The 20,390-nt window shown below is 41.6% G+C and overlaps 1 protein-coding gene across 2 annotated transcripts in view; it reads right to left on the bottom strand.

Annotated features, from left to right (window-relative positions):
• Positions 1-20,390, bottom strand: part of PGM5 (phosphoglucomutase 5) — a 179,717-nt gene that overhangs the window by 33,530 nt on the left and 125,797 nt on the right. For both annotated transcript variants that reach the window (XM_063080437.1, XM_063080438.1), the window contains 2 exons: positions 17,966-18,149; positions 2,845-2,979 (listed from right to left, as the gene is read on the bottom strand). In XM_063080437.1, coding sequence (XP_062936507.1) covers positions 2,845-2,979; positions 17,966-18,149 — 319 coding nt within the window. The remainder of the gene's footprint in view (positions 1-2,844; positions 2,980-17,965; positions 18,150-20,390) is intronic.

The following is a 20,390-nucleotide window of genomic DNA, read 5'->3' on the forward strand; positions in this document are numbered from 1 at the left end:
GCACCTTCTCATCTCCTCAGGGCCCTTCCCTGACCACCAATTCACAGACACATACAGATAGAAAGTTTAAAAATGTTTTTGATGTAAGAACTTATCTGACATCTATTTGAAACAAATAGCATAATCACTTTATGCAAAAGCAAACAAATGGAAAATCTACATGTGGGAGTCGAAATTGATGTGCACTTAGATTCTATCAAGTTTTCCTAGTTGCAACACTAGGATAGTTGTGAGTACTTCGAGGCAACGGTGTAAATGCTCTGTTCACATGTGTTTAAAATGCCTGAAGAAACTATCCATGTGCAAAGTGAAAAAACCAGGTGCCAATAAGCCAATTGAAGGGGACTCTCTGTCCCCCTGCAAAATAACTTGAATGTAGATGGCTATTGACCTAGGGTGGCTAAAACATTAAAAACTACCTGCTGAATTAGAGTGAGATTATCAATGGCATCTCTGCATATTAGAGAGGTACTTTAATGGGTGTCTAAGTGTGTGCACGGAGGGTGGGTATTTGTTCTCTGCTTTCTGGGCTGCAAATAAGAACAAGCTGAAAAGGTGGAAAGGCTTTTCTGTGCAGCTGAAAAAGCAACACCAGATGGTCTTTTCCTGTCAGGCCCTGGATCAGTCAAAACGCTAGCAGCTGAAGGAACATGTCTTATCTTTGATCTCTGTTAATAGTTAACCAAAGGCGTTTCCTTCCAGAACTCTTTGAGGCAGAAGGAGGTGGTGCTGTAATGCAATGCTGTAAGGAGCCCCAAAACACTCTGACTCAAAGGCCAAGGTAGAGTTGAGAGTAATTAAGAAAGGTGGTCCTGCTGAGAGACTCTTTTCTTTACTTCGGTTCTTAGATTTCCTTTAAAATCTCACTCTATATTACATCTTGACTTAAATGTATTTTGCAATAGGGCTTAAGGTGGTGAGTCAATAATGTATGATATTTTAATAAGGAGATCTACTTGAATATAAACTGTTTAGTTACATGATATGCTAAATACTCTGAGGCCTGCCTAACCTGGTCTGGAAACATTCTTGCTTATGATTCAAAAGAAAGCGAATATCTGTGATCAAAAACAGCAATATCAGTGAAAGAATTCCCCAACCATTCAAACTGGCAAACTCTTCAAACCAACAGGATGGAAAATGCACAGTAATGAGGACTAAAACAAGCATTATTTATGTTTTCTTTACCCACACAACCTTCCGAGAGCCAGCCTGTAAAGGTTTCAGCTTCAAAGGAAACCTTAAAAAAAAGCACCACTTTGCTTTTGTGGGCCACCTCGGTGAGAGACTCATTTGTGCATAGGATTGTGTTCACACATGTCTAATGGCCTGGGTTCAGTCCAGTATGGAAGGTAAATAAAAATAAGCAAATATCACAAGCACTTACCCTGTGCAAATAGGGAAAAGAATGTTGAGAAAAAATAGCCTCAAGTCAGAGTGAGTCAGAGCTGGAGAAGCCAGGAATATCATTCCTCACCCTGTGCGTAGCTCTGGACTTTCAGACTCTTGCTTTAAGCTCTCCCTTCCTAACAGGGGATGGAGCAGAGTTTTATTCGGGAAGAAAGGATAAGCCTCCAATTCTCGCATGATTTGGTACTATCTTGGGCAAAATGTACTCACTACCAAATTATTTTGGCAGAGCATGGCCCATCCCCTGCATGGAAAGCCTGTGATCCTGAGAAGAAGGGCCAAGGACTCTATGTTGGCACCTGCTCTGCCCACTCACACCCCTGGTGACCCTGAGAACAGCTCTCAGTCTCTCAGGACTCTACTTCCCCATTTGGGATAATTTTACCCCAGACAGATCTTCTGGTTATAAGGTCAGGTGTAAGGATTAAGGCATCATTATTACCAAGTTCTTTGAGACTCTCCAAACAAAGACACCATGAAAAAAACCACTAAACTACCCACAAAGAAAGAAAATCCTCCCTGATTTCTTATTCCATCCAGGGCAAATTATAGCTGGAAATTCTGAGCAACTCTAAAATGAGAAGCAGTGAATATTCGTTTCTCTACTTTTCCACAAAAGTGTGGCTGGTGGAACCAATGTTTTCATCTCAAGAAATCATCTCATCAAGGACCCTGCTTCAAAACCCAGAGGGAAGTGAAGGTCAGGGAGGCAGGAGTGGCCAGCGGTGTAGCTCGAAGAACCCAGCGTTGGAGCAGGTCCTTTCTGGTATTAATGTTGTATTATGAGAGTGGAGGCTTATAGTTGTGCTATTTGTGATTTTTCGGAGTGAAAAATCTTAATTAACTCTATTGCTGAAGACACGAAGGGGCTTTGCCAAACACAGGCTGGCCTAGCTCTGCTGGTGCCCTCCCTTGACTTAAAATTCAGGCCAGGAGCAGCCCCTCTCCTCATGATGGGCTCTGCAGCAGTGTCAGGGAGGAAGCCCAGCATAGCACCTATAGTGGCACCTGATGGCCATGGCCCAACCCAGAGTTTCCCAAATACCCGGAGATTCAAAATTTACACAGGCATAGTCAAGGCTCTGAGGAGATCAACCAGTTTGACTCTAACTCCAAATTTCCTGAACTTGTCTATGCAAGGTGTCTTTTCTTTACTGTCACCCCAATCAGCAAATTGCTCAACAGTCAAGAGAGGGAGTTGTTTGGGAAATGCTGATCTAAACTCATTATAGACGCTACAGTGCAACTTTTCTGTTTCTAATACTGCAGTGAATGAATGGAATATGCCTGAAATCACGCTAAGCTTGCCCCTCAGCTGAAGCTATCAATTTTACTTCCAGGAGGTAAAATCACCCCACTAAAGGCCCCCAAGAGCTCTACATTTGCCAGAAGCGATCAAACACACAAGCTGAGAGCTAAGCTCTGCTTTCGTACCTGTGGCTCCCGATCATGGCCACTGGGGTCCCTCTCGTAGCTCTCTGCATACAGTCTGATGGTGGCCCGCACGCCGCTGGAGGAGCTGAGCCGAAAGATGAGCCGGGCTGCATCCGAGAAAATGATCCTCAGGCCCTGAGACCAAGAACATCCAGAATGGATCAGCAAACAAATAAATGCACAGGTAATGACAATTAACACCACTGTGGAAGTCAGCATGTTTCTATGATCTAGAAACAATCAGGGTCATGACAATTTATAAGTGACTCCTGATACCCAAGTAGCACAGTGTGATGAACCTAAAAGCTGCTTAAGATTATGCATTTGTCTCTTTATCCTATTTCTGTTGCCTTGTGGTTAATGTTGGACGGCTAGGGACAAAACTATGAACAGATGCTCAAGTTCCCTTGGTCTGGTGATGTGGGCATCAGAAGTGGAGGTAACAAGGATAGAATGAGATTCTATAAATGTTCCTGGGGCCAAAATTCATCCCTCATAAATCTACTGGATGCAATGGGGGTAGGCGATTTATCTATTATGGTGAGACAAATTACCCATGTTAAGGTTACCCTCATAGGATGTGAGACTTTGCTTTAAGTTCATCTTCTGTTTCTGTCCTCATTCCCACATCCTCTGGTAGCAATGGAACCCTTCAGTGAAGTGCTCAGGGCTGGTCCTCAGCTGGGTTTTGAGGGTTGCTGTGGACACCTCCTCTTGGCTCACTCCTTCCTACCTACCTGTAAGACCTGGCCACCAGCGTGGGCTGGGCGGGGACAGAGAGCTGTGGCCGCACCTGTTGGTTTGGTTTTGGCTCAGAACATCCCCACTCTCTATGTATCTCTTCTTATCAGAGGCACAGATATTTTAAAATTATGACCGTAAGATCATACAGTGACTTCTGCTAGAGAAAATGTGTTCTCCTAAAACAATTGATAAAGTAATTGTTGTAAATAGCATATTGGCAGGGGCCAGGGGAAGGAAGAGGAAGGAACAAAATAATATGTCTGGTGACTTGTTACTTCTGAAAAAATAGATGTCTCCAGCGACTTTGATATCATTTTCTCTAAGTGATTTATCCTTGAAACGTTTATTGCCTCAAATGTTGCTTGTTAAGAATAAGCTGTCATTAAAAATACATGCATATTATACCTGCTGCATAAATCTGACTGCCAGTTCCTTACCCCCACCTGGTGATCTCTGCACAGGAGCACTATGATTCTATCTGAATGGTTTTCTGCTTTTTAAGTTTTGTAGGCATATTTTGTTCCAATGCCCAAACAAAAAGCTTTAGTTTCTTTTGGAGTGGTTCAATGTCTCCCACAATTCGTGTAACAAAAGGAAGCTATCTTGCTTACTGGAAATCAATCACTCTACACTACTGACTTTGCAAACAGGATGATATTATCCAGGATTCTTTTATTGGGCAAACACTTCAGAGTGGGCTTTATGGATTAGGTACTGGGCTAAGTCCTGGGTATGTGAAGATAGAGACAGTACTTGCCCTCCATAAGCCTAGAGTAGTTTATTACAACAAACAGTTTCTTAACCACCTAACGCTACTGGTGAGGTGAATAGTCAAAGAATCCCAAGTGGAGAAAATGAACTAATTACCTACTATCCAGAACCAAATTACACTCAAACTGACAATAAAGCCCCAAAGGTTCCACAGTTGTGTTCACAGCCATGTTTTTACAAAGTCTTTTGAAGGTGTTATTTATGTGTAAACCTACACTTCCATTGTCACTAAATATGAGACATGTGAGTACATAACTCACTGCTGAGAACTATGGATTATCCAAAAATTGATTAAAGCCATATCAAAGGCTGAGGTCTTAATCCACCTTCTGTTGCAGATTTCAAATCACGTGGGTTCACCTCTTCTGATGATCTTCCAGACTCAACCCTTTACATAGTTCCCATTCCACAATTAGTCTCCCGGATTAGTTCATGGCCAGTGGGAGGTATTTAAGAATTCATGTCATTACAAATGATCAACATGTGTTATCTGCTCATTTCTAAGCCTTTTTACGATGAATCTTACTTTTTTCTCCTCAAGGTAGCTATAATAGCATTGGCTGTACTACATGCCACACTCATAGAAGATTGTTGGAATCTACATCTGGTAACCTGGAATACATTTTGCTCTTGAAAGATGATAAAGATATGTATAACACACATCAGCCTACTGGAAATAGTCCAACATCTTCTCCTCTTTGCTCGGAAACCAACCATAAGATCTTGACTAAGAATCCGTGTTGCTTCGTGAGTCCATTCCAGGTGAGGAGCATCCCAATTCTCCCTCTCCACGTGGAATGAAAGGTTTTTTAGACCCAGCCCAACCTAGTTCTGTTCTGCAACAATCCCAGTTTTCAGGCTTGAATGCCCCTTTGATGTGTGAATAGTTGTATTGGATTGCTCTGGTATCTGCATGTTCCTTAAATGAACTTAATGAATTTGCAACCCGAACGTGAGCCATGTACTTCCCATCATGTATCATCATCAACTTCAATTAAACTATAAGGTCGAAGTTACCACTGACCAAGACTTGCCAAGAGTCTAATTGTTCCTAAATTTCAACAAAAGAACACCAGTAATATATTTTGCTTTTATTCTTTGGTCTATACCGAGGGTTGGCAATACACAACCTATTGGTGAAATCTGACCTGTAATCTGTTTATAAGTCAAGTTTTATTGGGACACAGCCATGCCCATTCACTTATGTGTTGTCCATGGCTGCTGAGATTAGTAGTTGTAACAGAGACCATCTCACCCACAAGGCCTAAAATATCTACTATCTAGCCCTTTACAGAAAATGTTTGCTGACCCCTGGCATAAACCATTACTTTATTACAACATAAAATACTCACTTTTCAGCCCTACACTAGAAAATAGAAAATATAACCATCTGCCTTATCAAAATCTCAGAGAGAAATTGTGTTTATGAAGACTGTGATAAGGATGCCTAGTCCCTTCATGGCCTGGGTATTCCAGCTTCTAGCTATAGATTTATCTCGACTAGATTTGGCCCCAGTCAGCTTACTTCTGACCACCTACTCCTGACAGAAATGGATTAAATTGCATTTTAGTTTTATATTCTTTTATTGCAGGGTGCTACAAGGCACTGTCTGACAAAATCTATTTTTGTGGTCTCCATAGTATGTTAGAGACTGTATAAAGCTCCCCATGAGACAGTTCCTCAAGAGCCAAGTGTTAGGAAAGTCTTCCTTTCCCTGAGGAACTGGTATTCTTTTTCTTTCTGACAATGAGAACTTTGTAACCAACCATGTTTCCCTTTTCAACGTGGCTGCCAGGATACTTAATGCCAAATTTGAGGTTCAGCCCAAGTGGATCCTTATGACTTGCATAACTATGAATTTTTCTTCTTCTGTTCTTGACTCTCCAATCTTATTTATATATTCCCCTGATTTCTGTTTCTTATTTATATCCTAACAACTTCATTATGTGTGTGTTTGCTGCCACAATCCTCTTGAAGAAACAAAGCCCAGTAAAAATGAAGGAAACAAGTGTCCATCACAGCCTGAACCCTCCAATTTTGGAACTGCTGAGTTATGTGTTTGGGTCCTTCATTAGCTGACAAGTGCGGGAAGGCAGAGTCTTATATACCTTGTTTACCATCATTTTATCCACACAGCCTAGGACAATGCCTGACACTCCATAAACACTTGTTGAAAAGTTACTGCATATTCAACGACTGGAGCGAGCTCCCCTGGAGACCCTACCAAGGCAGTCTCCAGAGGTCTCCTTCTGCATTTAGCAAGGACTCACAGGCCAAATGAAAACACACTCGCATTCTTCATGGTGAACTGGGGCTAATGTATCCACCTTGAAGGGTAATTGTGGAAGGTAAAATAATAGAAATTGTCCAGCACATCATAATTACGGGAGTTGCTCCACTACATCCACTCATCCTTCGTTTCTCAAAATGTCCTAAGACAAGGGTCAGTTTTGGCTAAAAACAATGGAGTTGAACTATGGTGGTTTCTTGTCCCCAGTTGTCTGATCTTAGACAAATCATTTGCCCATGAATTGTGTACTGCTACACATTGGAATCAGTGGAGGGCAATGGTCTTTTAAAAAAAATGGTACTGCCTGGTTCTCACCCCAGACATTGTGATTTAATTCGTGTGGGGTGTCACTTGGGCACTGGGGTTTTAAAAGTTCTCCAGGTGATTCTAAGGTGCAGTCCAATGTGGGAACGACTGCAGTAACTTCTTTTCTATGGGTCACCTATCTCATTTATTAAGTGACCGGACTGTGCTATGTGTCAGTTGTAAGGAGGGTCCTTTTGGGATCTAAGGTTTCATGCATATGCTACCATTGGACTGGGCTCTTAGGAGAGCCATGACACACCAGGGCTTATAAAATAACATTAGGCTACTGAGTCCTGTAAAGCTTACTCCTAGGGCTGTGTCAGCAGCAGAACCATGAGAGGCACCTCCTCTTGAGCCATCTGACGCTCATTGTTTTTAGCACAAACTTCTGAGGAATTCCTGGAGCAACCATGAAGGAATCCATGATATCTCCCTAGCCACAGCAGCTATAGTAGCTGGAATGTCTGAGATGACACAACAGCCACAAACTCAAAAAAAGGAAAAACATGTCTTCCTCCACTGGAAGACAATGTTAATGGTGGGGTGGGGGGGGCATCTAGGGGGCACCTCAGTTCCAGCCTAGCATTTTTCTTTCTTTTGAGTGTCTGTGGTTGCATGCCTCAAATGATAAGAATACAGTTTTGCTCATCTTAGCTTCATCTCAATGAAAAATAATAGTTAAAGGATTTCCTATCCTTTGCCCACATACAGCGATTTCCATGCACAACTCCAGTCTGCTTTCAGTTATCACTGTAGCTCTTCTCTTTCTCCCCAGATTTGCTGCCTCTTTGATTTGCTGTTCATGGAAAGTCAGTTTGGAAATGATACAGAAATAGCAACTGGATAAACCCAGGCTGGAATTCTGGCTTGGCCAATTATTAGCTGGTGGTCTTGAGTAAGTCACTTAAGCTCTCTAAGCTTTAGTTTCCTAGAAAGCAGATGAAAAATAATACAGCCTAGCTTTCTGGGTTGTTGGGTGTCAGATCAGAAAATGTACGTGAAAAGTGCTTTGAAAGTTATCAATCACCATATATATATTCTATGCTGAACTTTTAATGAGATGATGCTATGTTCTTAGTTTTCCAACCTTCCAGATTTCACAGATGATTGCTAAATAAAGCCTGAATGCTGATGCTTTGTGATGCATTGGCACATACTTAATTATTTTTAAATTAGGCAGAATTAAATTTATTTTAAGAACTGTACCATGCCCTCTGAAATCACTGCTACACCCATGGATCTCTTACCATTTATTTTCTCTGTACCTCCCACTGAACTGGCTTCTTTTGCAATAAAATATTCCTTCATAATTGGTCAATTTAGGCTCTTACAGTCCTGAGAGAAGGACCTTAGAGTCGTCCAGGCCGCCACCTCCTCTTATTGAAAGGAAAGAGGAAGTTAAAAACTTGCTTGAGGTAGCATATTCAGTAAATGGAGGAGCTAGGACTTTGGTCTATATCTTCTGACTCCAGGCTTATAATAAGAGGTTGAACCATGTAAAACTACTAACTTTCATACACTGCTTCTCATTTGAAATGTTTGAACAATATCTCATATTTTGTATGGTTCCTAAAGCTGGCACAGAGCCTTATGTCGAGTAGGTATCTGATAAGTTTTTGATAAATGAATGTTACGGTGTTTTTTTTTTTTTTTAGTTTTTTAAAGGCCCTGTGTAAATCAATACAGGAAATCTGCAAGTTGCTAAATACAGAGAGCTGCCAGATGTTAGTTTGGAGACTATAGGACATGTTGCAGCCAGGCGGGGAGTGGGGAACTATACATTACCAACAGTTATTTGGCAGCATCTGACCTAGTCAAATACTCACTTAGGATGAATTCCAGGGGAAAACAGCATATGGCCCTGAAATCTGGTACAATGTTGCATATGTAGTCAGTTGGCCACACCAGGCATGTGAACCTGGAGACAGGAGAGCCTTGGAAGAGACAGACTGTGAGCCTAAATCAGATATTATCTCTCACAGGAAATCCCAACAATTTATCTGGAAAGCTTCAAGGTGAAAATATTACTCTATAACATCTGAACCATATTTTGCAGAAGAAAGCATGCATCCTATAAAGCAGATTTGGAATTAACAGACATATCTCTCTGCACGCGTGCACACACACACACACACACACACATTACCTAGAATTACCCATTTTTCTTTGCTTAAGTCATAGAGTTAGCCATGAGCATGAGTTTGAATGCAGCTGAGCAAGGCAGCAGCTAGTCCATACAGTTCCTTTGTATGAACTGCAAAGAGGTGTCCCCTCTGGGTGGACAATTTTTAGAGAAGCATTCTTCCTCTCGGCTGCCTTAAACTTCATCTTCTCCTCCCTCATTAGGCCTTTGTGCAGTGCACTGACTGCACAACCATCCTAGCTGCCTTGCTCTTGGGAACAATTATCATCTAGTCATCTAACGTTTTAGGTTTGTTTACTTGTTTTGATTTACAATCAACCAGCCCTCTTGGGGTCAACAATTACAAGGAATTATCTGGGGAAATCAAGGTCAAATGATTCCTTAAGTGCTCTTTTAAAGCACTCATCTGGCAAAACCCACATTAGATATGAGAGGGCTGCTTGGAGAGTGAGACTTGAGCTATTCCTCATCCAGATTCCAACTCTCAAATTTGGAAAAATGGAACTAAGTCACACATGTTCTATTTCCTCATTTCTTTGGACAAAATGACTACTGATCCTTGTTCACACAAAACTAGCCCCAGTTCTGGGATATTTTGGGTTCAGACGTGCTTTACCCAGATAACAGCATAGCTTCCTCCCTTAATTCCTATGACAGTTTATAGATTTTTTTCTTTTATATTTATGTTTCCTGGTGATAGTCACCCTCCTGATGACAGTGACATCAGTATTGAAGTAGGAAGTAACTGTGAGGCCATTCCAGAATGCTTAGATTCTTACTACATGTCCTAGGATCATTCCGCTACTGACATTTTAGAACGTACTTCTAAAGCAATCAACTTATGCCAGGAGAAGGAAATTCATTGCAACAAAACCCTAATGAATCAGAAGCAGAGAAATGAGAAATTCCCAGCTGGCCAGAAACAGTGTCTTCCTTACTATTTTCAAATCCACCAACAGGTCATTATAAAATACTGAATATGTGTTTGGACCTTGGAAGCCAAATTGGAATATCATAGGAAAAGTGTCTATTAGAAATTTTTTTTTAATCCATGATTTTCAAGATGTCATACCAAGAGACATAGTTAGTGCAACATACAAGCATAGCCCAACTGTCTTTATGTACCACAACTACAGTGTTGTAGACCGAGCACTGAAGTTAAGAATCATAATCATAGGTATCGTAACATCTCATTGAGAATGCCTATAGTAAATTTCAGTTCTTTATCTGGAAAGCTACATAACCATATAACCACATTTGACTGAAGAAAAGCATGTAGTCTGATGAGATGGTTTCACCTGGGCCAGCTCCTACTTATTCTGCGGGGCACAGCTTAAATATCACCTCCCTGTGGAGAGCTTTCCAGAGCCCTAGCATAGATAGGCTAGACAGCATAGATAGAACCCCACCCCCACCCCCCACCCCCACTATGCACACCCAAATAAGTTCTTTGCCTGTAATACTGTTCAATAAAAGCTATAGTCATTACAAGTTTAATGTCAATGTGTCTTCCCTGCTTGACTGTAAGAAGAGGGCAGGAATCTCAACTGTCCTGTATGTTGTTGTACCCTCAATGCCAGCAAGCTGACTGGGATATAATCAGTGTTTTGTAAACATTCATTGAATGGATGAAGACATAAATGATTCAAACTTCAGCTACCTTCACCATATTGTACTAAGCCAGAAAATGAATGTATATTTATTAGAGATTTTTTTTCAACATCACAATTTGCAACAGAAATGGGATTTTGTTAAACCCATGTTTAATCACAATATACATGTAGTGATAATACCCCCTTCCCTAAACATTTGTTACTCAATGTGGAAGGACTGTTTCTAGGTACTAGCTTTCAGAGTTAACTAAATTCTATAGATGGGCTACTCAGTATGACTGAAATAACTTCTACAGTTCTACTTCTAGATGCACAAACCACACTCCAGCAAATGGCATATTACAGGGACAATAAATTGTTACAGCAGTCTTTCAGCGGGTTCATTCATTGGAATGTGACCAAAGTTGAAGGCTGAAGTTGAAGGTTGACTAGTTAACTGTGAAGAGAGAGAGGTACTGTCTTGAAGGTTCAGATTCTTCAGCTGACACCGTTCCATTGCCTTTATATAATGCTGCTGCTAATGGTACCTCAGTAAGCTTCTCTATATCTACTGACCATGGGGGGGTAGTACCACAGTACATATTAGAGCACCAAATGCTGGAACTGAAATTTGATTTCAAGACTGGCAGTTCACTTTATTATTTCTAAATACTGAAACTAACAAGTGTGAACACCTTCCTGCATATTAAAATAACTCTAAAAGCAAACTAACTTCAGAATCCATCTTCAAAGTGTGATTTTTCCCTGAGCTAATTTCAAATGGTTCTTTTTTCCAGGTTGAGGGCAACATCAAAATGTTTCCACACAGCCTGCATCACTTGAAGAGATATTAATAATCTCAGAGTTAGTCTGACATAATCAAATTGGATTTGGTTTTCCACATCAGCTAACTGCTATGCATTTATTTACATCAGGTTTTTTAATAACAGCTGAACTGTTAAGTTGCAAATGACTTTAGCATTGGTAGAATTTCATGATTTTTGAGCTTTTTAGATAGAAATACAAATGGTATCCAACTTACAATGGTTGAATTTAGGGTTTTCTACTTTATGATGGGTTTATCAGGGTATTAGGTGCATTTTCAGTTTACAATGGGTTTATCAGGGTGTAATCTCATCAGAAGTCAAGGAGCAACCGTATAGGAGTTGGACAAGTCATAAGGAGAGACTTAGCTGCTTCAATTTTCCTCCTAAAGTATCAGGATTTCTCATTTCAAAGCTAATTTTCAAAATACAGGTTACAGTTCTGTATTGATGGCAATATGCCACCTCTCAGTGTGGTACCACATCTGTCCTATTGTCCTTCATTCACAACACCGGGATTGGAGTATTGCTTCTATCAGGGCTGGGGCACTTCCTAACTGTGGGCACTGAGTGGAGATGCCAGGAGTTAAGCTACAAGTAGGAGAGGAAGAGATATTAAGAGACAATCTTGGTGGTGGTAACATTCCTTGGGATATTGATGGTAGAGGAAAGAGAAAACACCTGGCTCAATGAAAACCCTCAATGTTTGCTAAATGAATTTGCCCTGGAAGAAAGAGTGAGCAACCCTTCAGATCACATGTAGTCACAAACTTCCTCCATCTTTCCCATCTCTTTACACGGTACAAATTGGGAACTTCTTAAACAAGTCAGCAATTTGATCAAAATGCTCCCCTACTCTCACAGTAGATATTGGCCTATTTTTTCCCATTCAGATTTGAAGAAACCAGCATCAGTCATTCATGTGACTAGACTTTACCTGAAAATAAACAGTGACATACCCTCAACCAAACACCAAAGGAAGAACTGCAGTTGGAGAAACAAGCCTCATGAAATTGCTATTTCTAAATTAGACAGTGTCTCTCCTGGGCCCTGTTTAATGGAAGGCACACATCAACTTTCCTCTTGTGACCTTCTAAGGTCACAAAAATATCAGACACTTGGAGGCAGCTGTAGTAAATCCCATGAACCAACAAGCCAGAGTGAAGCCAGAGAGCTCCCTGGGAATTCACAGCAGGGGCTGAGGACCTAAGGGGTTTCCTTCCTGCTCCTTGAATGACTCCCACAGGGTTTCACAGGCAGGATAGACCTAGCTGAACATTTCCACAGCAGTGGAATTATCACCAAACAGGATTTTAATTTCATCTTAAATGGAGATGCATTCCTACTTTATCTCTAGAGATGTATGTGAAATGGCTCTTTTTCCACAGTCTGTTTCCTGACTCTGACCTCAAATCAAGGACAAGGAGGAGACTAAGTTGCCTTAAACAACTTCTTCCTTTCTGAAGCTGAGTGTGCATGTGTTGGGGGATGGAAGATGGAGTGACTGTGGGGAGGCAGAGAAATGCGAGTTTGAATGAATTCACAGATGACTCAGAAACTGAAGAGGCTTCACATAGCACCTGGCAAAGTTGTATGTTTTCTCCCTGCTTTTCTTACCCTATGCAGCTCATTAAATGCCAAAATCTTTTCTAAGGATGCTCTTTTAACTAATTTTAGATTAACTTTAAAGTATCTAGCATTCGTTATGTGCCATGTCTTTACATGTATTATACATGTATTTAATTCTCTTACTGGCTGTATGAGGTAGCCATAATTATTATTATCATTATTCCTATTTTCACAGACAAGGAAAGGAAGGCACAGAGAGATTAAATAACTTGCCTAAAGTAGCTCAGCAAGGAGGTGGCACAGTTGAGATGAAAACCCAAGACTTTCTGACTCCAAGCCTGTGCACAGAAGCATTGCTCATGTGCTTCTCAGTAGTACCATGAGGCAGAGGTGCCCTGGAGCAGACTGTTGTGCTTAAAGACAATGTCTGGTTAGAACAGGAATAATCAAAATTTTGTTTAAAAATTTGTTGCAGAACATCATTTCTGTTATCTACTTTTTTTCCTTAGTAAGTAGAATTTCTAAACCAAAGACGATAACTGGGAATCTCCTACTACCTCAGGATCATCAATATTCTATCATATTTAACGACAGAATAAACAAAAGATTTGGGTGAATGCTTTCTAACCCTTGGGCATACTGAAGATTATTTTCAAAAATATATACTTGACTGTGTGTGTGTGTGTGTGTGTATGGTAGGGGAGAAAGAGAGGTTTATCCTTTCCTCAAACTGATATTCAGTCAAGTTAAGGATTCTGATAAAGGGAGAGAACTAATATTTCTTGAGCATCAATTAGGTACCAGCCACTGTACCTGAGGCTTTATAGGACTTTCTCCTCAAACATTTTCCATTACCCTGTGGTTATTATCACCACTGCACCACCCCAAGTTGAAATTCAGAGAAGTAACTTGCCCAAAGTCACAAATCTAGTCAGTGATGATGCCAGCCTTCAAACTTGTGTCTGTCTGACTCCAGTGCCCTGGAATACTGCAGAGGACCATAGCAATCTGCCTCCCTCAGCAAATGGAGACTTTTTAGTGTTATGTTTCCTTTCGGTTTTGCTAACAGAGACATACTTCTGTTTCTCCTTATGGAGCTTAAATCTTCTATCTTAATTTGAAAACAATCCATAATATAGTCATTTGTTTTAAAATAACAATATTCTAAAATCAAAAAGACATAACGAAGGCTTGCAAAGGTGTGGCTAGATTGGAACCCTCATTCACTGCTGGTAGGATGTAAAGTGGTGCAATTGCTTTTGAAGACTGTATGGTGGTTCCTTTAAAGGTTACAGGGTTAAATATATTATCATTTGACCTGGGAATTTCATGCCTAAGTATATATTCCCCCAAGAGAACTGAAAACCTATGTGTGCATGAAAACATATGAAAGTCCATAGCAGCATTCTTCATAATAGTCAAAAAGCAAAATTAAATGTCCATCAGCTGATGGATGGATAAACAAAATGTGGTATACCCATATGATGGAATATTGTTTGTCAGTAAAAGGAATGAAGTACTGATATTGACGAACCTCGAAACATGACATCAAGTGAAAGAAGCCAGTCATAAAGGACCACACATAGCTCCATTTATATAAAATGTCTGGAATAGGCAAATCCATAGAGACCGAAAGTAGATCACTGGTTGCCAGGGGTTGGGGGTTGGAGGCATGTTGGAAGGGAAATGACAGCTAAGGAGCACAAGATTTCTTTTGGGGGTACTGAAAATGTTATAAAACAGATTGTGATGATGATTGCACAACTCTGTAAATATACTAGAAACCATTGAAGTGTACACAACAATGGGTGTGTTGTATGGTATGTGAATTATATCTCAAAGCTCTTATGTATTTATACTTAAAAAAACTGTACCATGAAAAAAACCCAAATTATGCATTTGGTAGGCTCTCAGTAAATACCTATTGAAGGCACACACTGTTAGGCAATTATGTTTTAGCCGATGTCTAAGATGGCAGTGGGCGGACAGGAGGAACACCCAAATGGCTGCGGAGAGTTTCAGGTCCCTAGAACAGCATGTTTTCTGAGAATCACAAAAAGCCCCCTCCCGCTTCTTCCTCACCACCACATTCCCTTCCTGCGTGTGTGAATTTCTCCACCTATAGAAAAATCCCAACTCAGCTTAAACCCCGCTTGCTTCCCTCCCCTTCCTTCTTAGCCAATAGGAACAGTCCAGCTCAGCCTGACTGGATATAAAAGGCCCACCCCGACTCTCCCTGCTGCTGCTCCCATTTCTGAGAGGGCAGCCCGCTTGTTCATTTTGCCTGCCTGATACACTTCGGTTGAGTCCGTCTCCTGGTGTCTTTCTTTTGTGTTCAGGCCGGGGTTTTTTATTTCACACATCAAGGTACTTTGACTATTCAAAAATAATACTAGCTCATTTAAATTCAAATATGTCTTTTAGGTGTATAGTGCGAAAAATATGCTTATTTTGCACAGTGTTACATGAACTGTGCCCCAGACTCTGTTATCCTGGAAATCGAATGCTGGTATCGGTTGGCATCCTGAAGCTGCAGCAGCCCCACTATGTAGGGATTGCCTCTATCCGATAGGACAAACTGTGGCAGAAAAACCACCTGTGACTTGATGACAGTGAAGATGCCACAGTGTTAACTGGTCTCTCATCACCCTCGCTGAGCCAAACCCAGACCTGCAGAGAAGCTCCAGTGTGCTTCAGGGCCACCAGCCAATAAAGATGTCACTTGGGTCCTGGAATTGGGGAAATGAACAGTCTTCCTTCTTTACTAGAAAAACTCCCTGGAGCAGGTCCTGGTAGCACTTATCTATTTATAGCCACATTAGAGTCCAGATGGAAGAGTGTGGAAAGGGGGAAAAATTGCTAAAATCCAGGGTAAAAATGGAAACCAATATTCAGTGCTGTGGTGGGGGCGAGGAGATGGAATAAATAGATGTCAGAATTTGAGATCCATTTGAGGAATTAGCCTGCTGTGAATGGCTAAAGAAAAAAGTATCCAAATGCTGAGTGCACTGAGGAAGAAATAAAGTAGAGTGATATTGGATTTAACAGCAAAACAAATTAGCTCAGCAGACAAGCTTCTCGTGCGTAGATAAAGTCCAGAACCTAGCACTGACCAGACCAATCCCTCCAAGAATGGTTTCCAAGCCTTCCTCATCAGTGAACAAAAACCTCCCAAGGATACTTTAGAAAGCACATATTTTATGTCTCTTGAATTCTACTGTAACAAAAACAAAATGAGCCTTACATTTGGGAAAAGTTTGTCCTGGGGGCCCTGTGTAAAATGGAGTTGGGAATGTGGTACAAAACTGGGAAAGACTTATCTGGAGCAGCGCGGCTCAAAGACACCAGCTGAGCCCCTGATTTCACATCTCCATGGATTGACTCATTGGTGTTATTTCAGAGCAAACTCTGTCCAGTCCACATGCAACATCCTCGAGCAAAGCAAAACAACTGCAAACATGTATCGTGCGCTCTCTCTATAAAGGATAGCCAGGAACTTCTGTGTATCTTATTTAATTCCATTTCTAAAACAATTCTGTGAGATTGGTATTTCACAGATGAGGAAGGAACTGTGGCTCGAAGAGATTAAGCAACTTTCCCCCAAATCACACAATTAGTAAGTGGCAGGGATAGGATTTGATCATTAGTCTTCTAGCTTCTTACCCACTATTTTCCCTGCCACTTTATACCTTTCTGAAGTGAGACTATAGTTTGTTGGGCAATAGAATGGCTTCCAGAACAAAAGGTTGATTTTTTTTTTTTTTTTTTTTTGTCTTTTTTGTGAGTGGCCACATCGCGCTCAGCCACTGAGCGCACAGGCCAGTGAGCGCACAGGCCATCCCTATATAGGAACCGAACCTGCGGAGGGAGCGCTACTGCGCTCCCAGCGCCGCACTCTCCCGAGTGCGCCACGGGATCGGCCCAAAAAAGGTTGATATTTTGATAGAGATTAAAGATCTCCACAGAACTAAGTGGACCAGATAGAGGATACCAAGAGTAACGAAAGGGCATTGGGATTTGGAGTATCTGCAAGTCAGGGGACCCTAGGATAAGGAGGATATACTGAAAACTAATAAAATAGCTGTAACTACCATTATATCTACTCCCAAAGGACCTGCAGCTTCTGACTTATTATATTGTCTGTACTTAGGAAGAATGTATAAAAAATAAGAATTTGGGAGTTTTAAAATGGAACTTGTCTTAACATTGCTCAAGGTACGTTACTTAGACTATAAATATCAGTATGTGCCATAGCCAATAAATGAACAAAACTGAGAAGAAAAATAACTGTAGCAGCAATCAACTTCTCTCTCACAATGCACAAAGAGGAAACCATAACAGAAGTGTGGTTAATTTTGCCACTCACCTACGATAATCATTCTCAACCGTAAATCTTCCTTTTGAGTTTTCTGGGCAAATGTCCCAACCAGGGGTACCAAACCCATCTCCTGTGATTCCTCAATGACATAAGGTAATAGGAGGCAAAACATCCCTGCACCTGGGGGGGGCCCAAGGACAGGGATTTTTTGCACTCAGAAACTGTTCTGAATACATCACCAATCATGGCTACTACATAAGAGTGCCTGCAGGCTGCAAACATTTTAGAAGGAAATGTTGGGCCTGTCTCTATTTGTGGTATTGGCCCATCAATCACCATGATGAAAGAATACTGGACAGAGAGGGCCCATGTTCTAATCCACCCTCTGCCACTAACTAGCGAGGTGACCTTCAGCAAGGGCTTTCTCATTCCTGGCTGCAGAGTCCTCGTCTGTAATATGGAGGGCTCAGAACAGGTCATCCCTGAAGACCTCTCCAGTTTTAGAACACTTTGGCCACCAGCTCTGCCTGATAACCTGGTCTTGGCGATCCCCCAGCATGTACCTGTTTTTTGGTCACAGTGCCATCCACAGGATCCACATATTCAAAGCTGTCTGTCTTCGCCACACTGTAGACGTGACTCCCCACAGCAAACTGCTGGCCGATGAAGGACTTGTCTGTGATCAGGGCCTCCAGGTCCCTCATGATATAATACGTTGTCTTGGGCTCCAGCCCCTCATAGTCAAACCTGGTAAAGGAGAGCAGGATGAACAAAAACCTAATTAGGGAACCAGCAATCGTGTGGACCTCCCAAGGTTATCTAATCATTGATTCTGTTTTCAGGGAAGGACAGCACAGAAAAGCACCCTCAACCGGTCTTCCCTGTTCTATCTGTCCCTTACAATCCATTCCCCACACAGTGGCCAAGTGATGAATCATGTCACTTCTTTCCTTTAAATCCCTCCCAGAGCACCCATCCCACTGAGAACAAAACTCAAAACCCTAACCACAGCCCACCAGGCACCGTGCGATCTGCCCCTGCCCACCTCCTTGGCTTCACTTTGTTCACTTTTTGCCCTTGTTCACCTGATTCAGCCACACCAGCCTCCTCTGCAGTCCCCAGAGACACTTCACCCTTTCTTGCCTCTGGTCCTGTTCCCTACTGTCTATTTCCTCTACCTCCTGTGCTCTTCTCCCAGCTACTCACATAGTTGGCTCGTTCTTGTCCTTCAACTTTCAAACCTACTGTCACCTCCAAAAGGTGACCTTCTCTGACCATCCATCTAAAGCAGTTTCTCCCCCGACCCCCTTCCTTCTCTCACCACCCTTTATATTTTCTTTCGGTAGTTATCCCAGTCTGTATTTATCATGTTTGTATATTTGTTGACTTATTTATTGCCTGTCATTGCCCACCAGAATGTGAGCTCCGGGGAGCACAGCCCTTAGCTCTGCTGCTTCTGGTACACAGCAAGTGTGGTGTAAATAGGGTGGAATGAAAGGGAAGGAAGGAAGGAAGGAAGGAAGGAAGGAAGGAAGGAAGGAAGGAAGGAAGGAAGGAAGGAAGGAAGGAAGGACAGAGAGGGGAATCAAGGGAGGCAAAGAGAGGGAAAGGAACTGAATGTATTATAAAATTCTCTGGGAAACTTGGAAGAAATGACACAGTCATTCCATTCAAAAAAGTCCTCCTAGCCAGGAGCATCCAGCATAACAATGGGGCTTGGAGGAGATTGAAAAACAATAAAAGACTAAAATAATACCTATTGCATTTGTTGTGAGGTTTAAAATATGGTAATGCATACCAAGCAGCTGGCACAGTACCAGGCACCAGTGCTTAAAAACTGTTAATTACTTTTGTTCTCAGACACTACCATAAACAGTACAGAGGTTTCTCAAACAACGACAGTTAGAACTACCATACAATCCAGCAATCCCCCTACTGGGTATTTATCCAAGTGAATGGAAATCATCATATTAAAGGGATACCTGCACTCCCATGTTCACTGCAGCTCTATTTGCGATAGCCAAAATATGGAACCAACCTAAGTGTTCATCAACAGATGACTGGATAAAGAAAATGTGGTGTATATACACAATGGAATACTACTCAGTCATAAAAAAGAATGAAATTCTGTCGTTTGCAACAACATTATGAATCTGAAGAAAATTATGTTAAGTGAAATAAGCTGGACAAAGGAACAGAAATACCACATGTTCTTACTCATAACTGGCTGCTAGGAAGGAAGGGAGGGAGGGATGGTGGGAGAGAAGGAGGGAATAAGGAGGGAATGAGGGAAAGAAAGGAAAGACCACAACAATATGTTGAACTTTCAGAAGGAGAGAACAAACCTAAGGATGCTAGAGATGGGAGGGAGGGAGGGAGGGGGTTTGGAAAGTGAAAGGTTGGGTGAAGGACATAAAGAAATATCACAATTTGTAAGAATGAATATGCTAATAATAAACTTTAAAATTTAAGAAACATTTTTAAAACTGTATGGTTTTTCCCAATGTCAGGTGGTCTTGACTGAGACCTAGTGGCACATCTGGGAGGGGCTGTTTAAGAAGGAAGCCCGAGGAGGGGCCTCTGTGCCCAAGTGGCTGTGGAGGGACCTCAGAGTTGGGCTTCCTGCAGCGTAGGGAGAAGACGTGAGTTCTCAGAGTGAACTGGAAGCAGGGAGCTCTGAGCTGTTGCTACTTTTTTCTAGTAGTTCTTACTACCCTAGGTCTTTTAAGACATCTGGTAAACATCAGGGTATGAGCCAAGATGGAGGACATGGAATGACACCATGCCTAGTGACAGGTCCTCTGCATCTATAACCCTTTTATTCTCTAACTCTTGCATAAGGTGTTTCTTCCCCAGCCTCAGAAACAAAATAACAGGGAACTCCCTCAGAACATTCTTTTTCAGCAGTGCATGTGTCCTGAGACTAGATTCTCTTTAAAGATTGTCATTTGGGAAAGGTAAAGACCCAGCCAATCAGAAAGGGGCAGG

Source organism: Cynocephalus volans, chromosome 16, assembly GCF_027409185.1.
Source record: "Cynocephalus volans isolate mCynVol1 chromosome 16, mCynVol1.pri, whole genome shotgun sequence".
Classification (NCBI taxonomy): domain Eukaryota; kingdom Metazoa; phylum Chordata; class Mammalia; order Dermoptera; family Cynocephalidae; genus Cynocephalus; species Cynocephalus volans.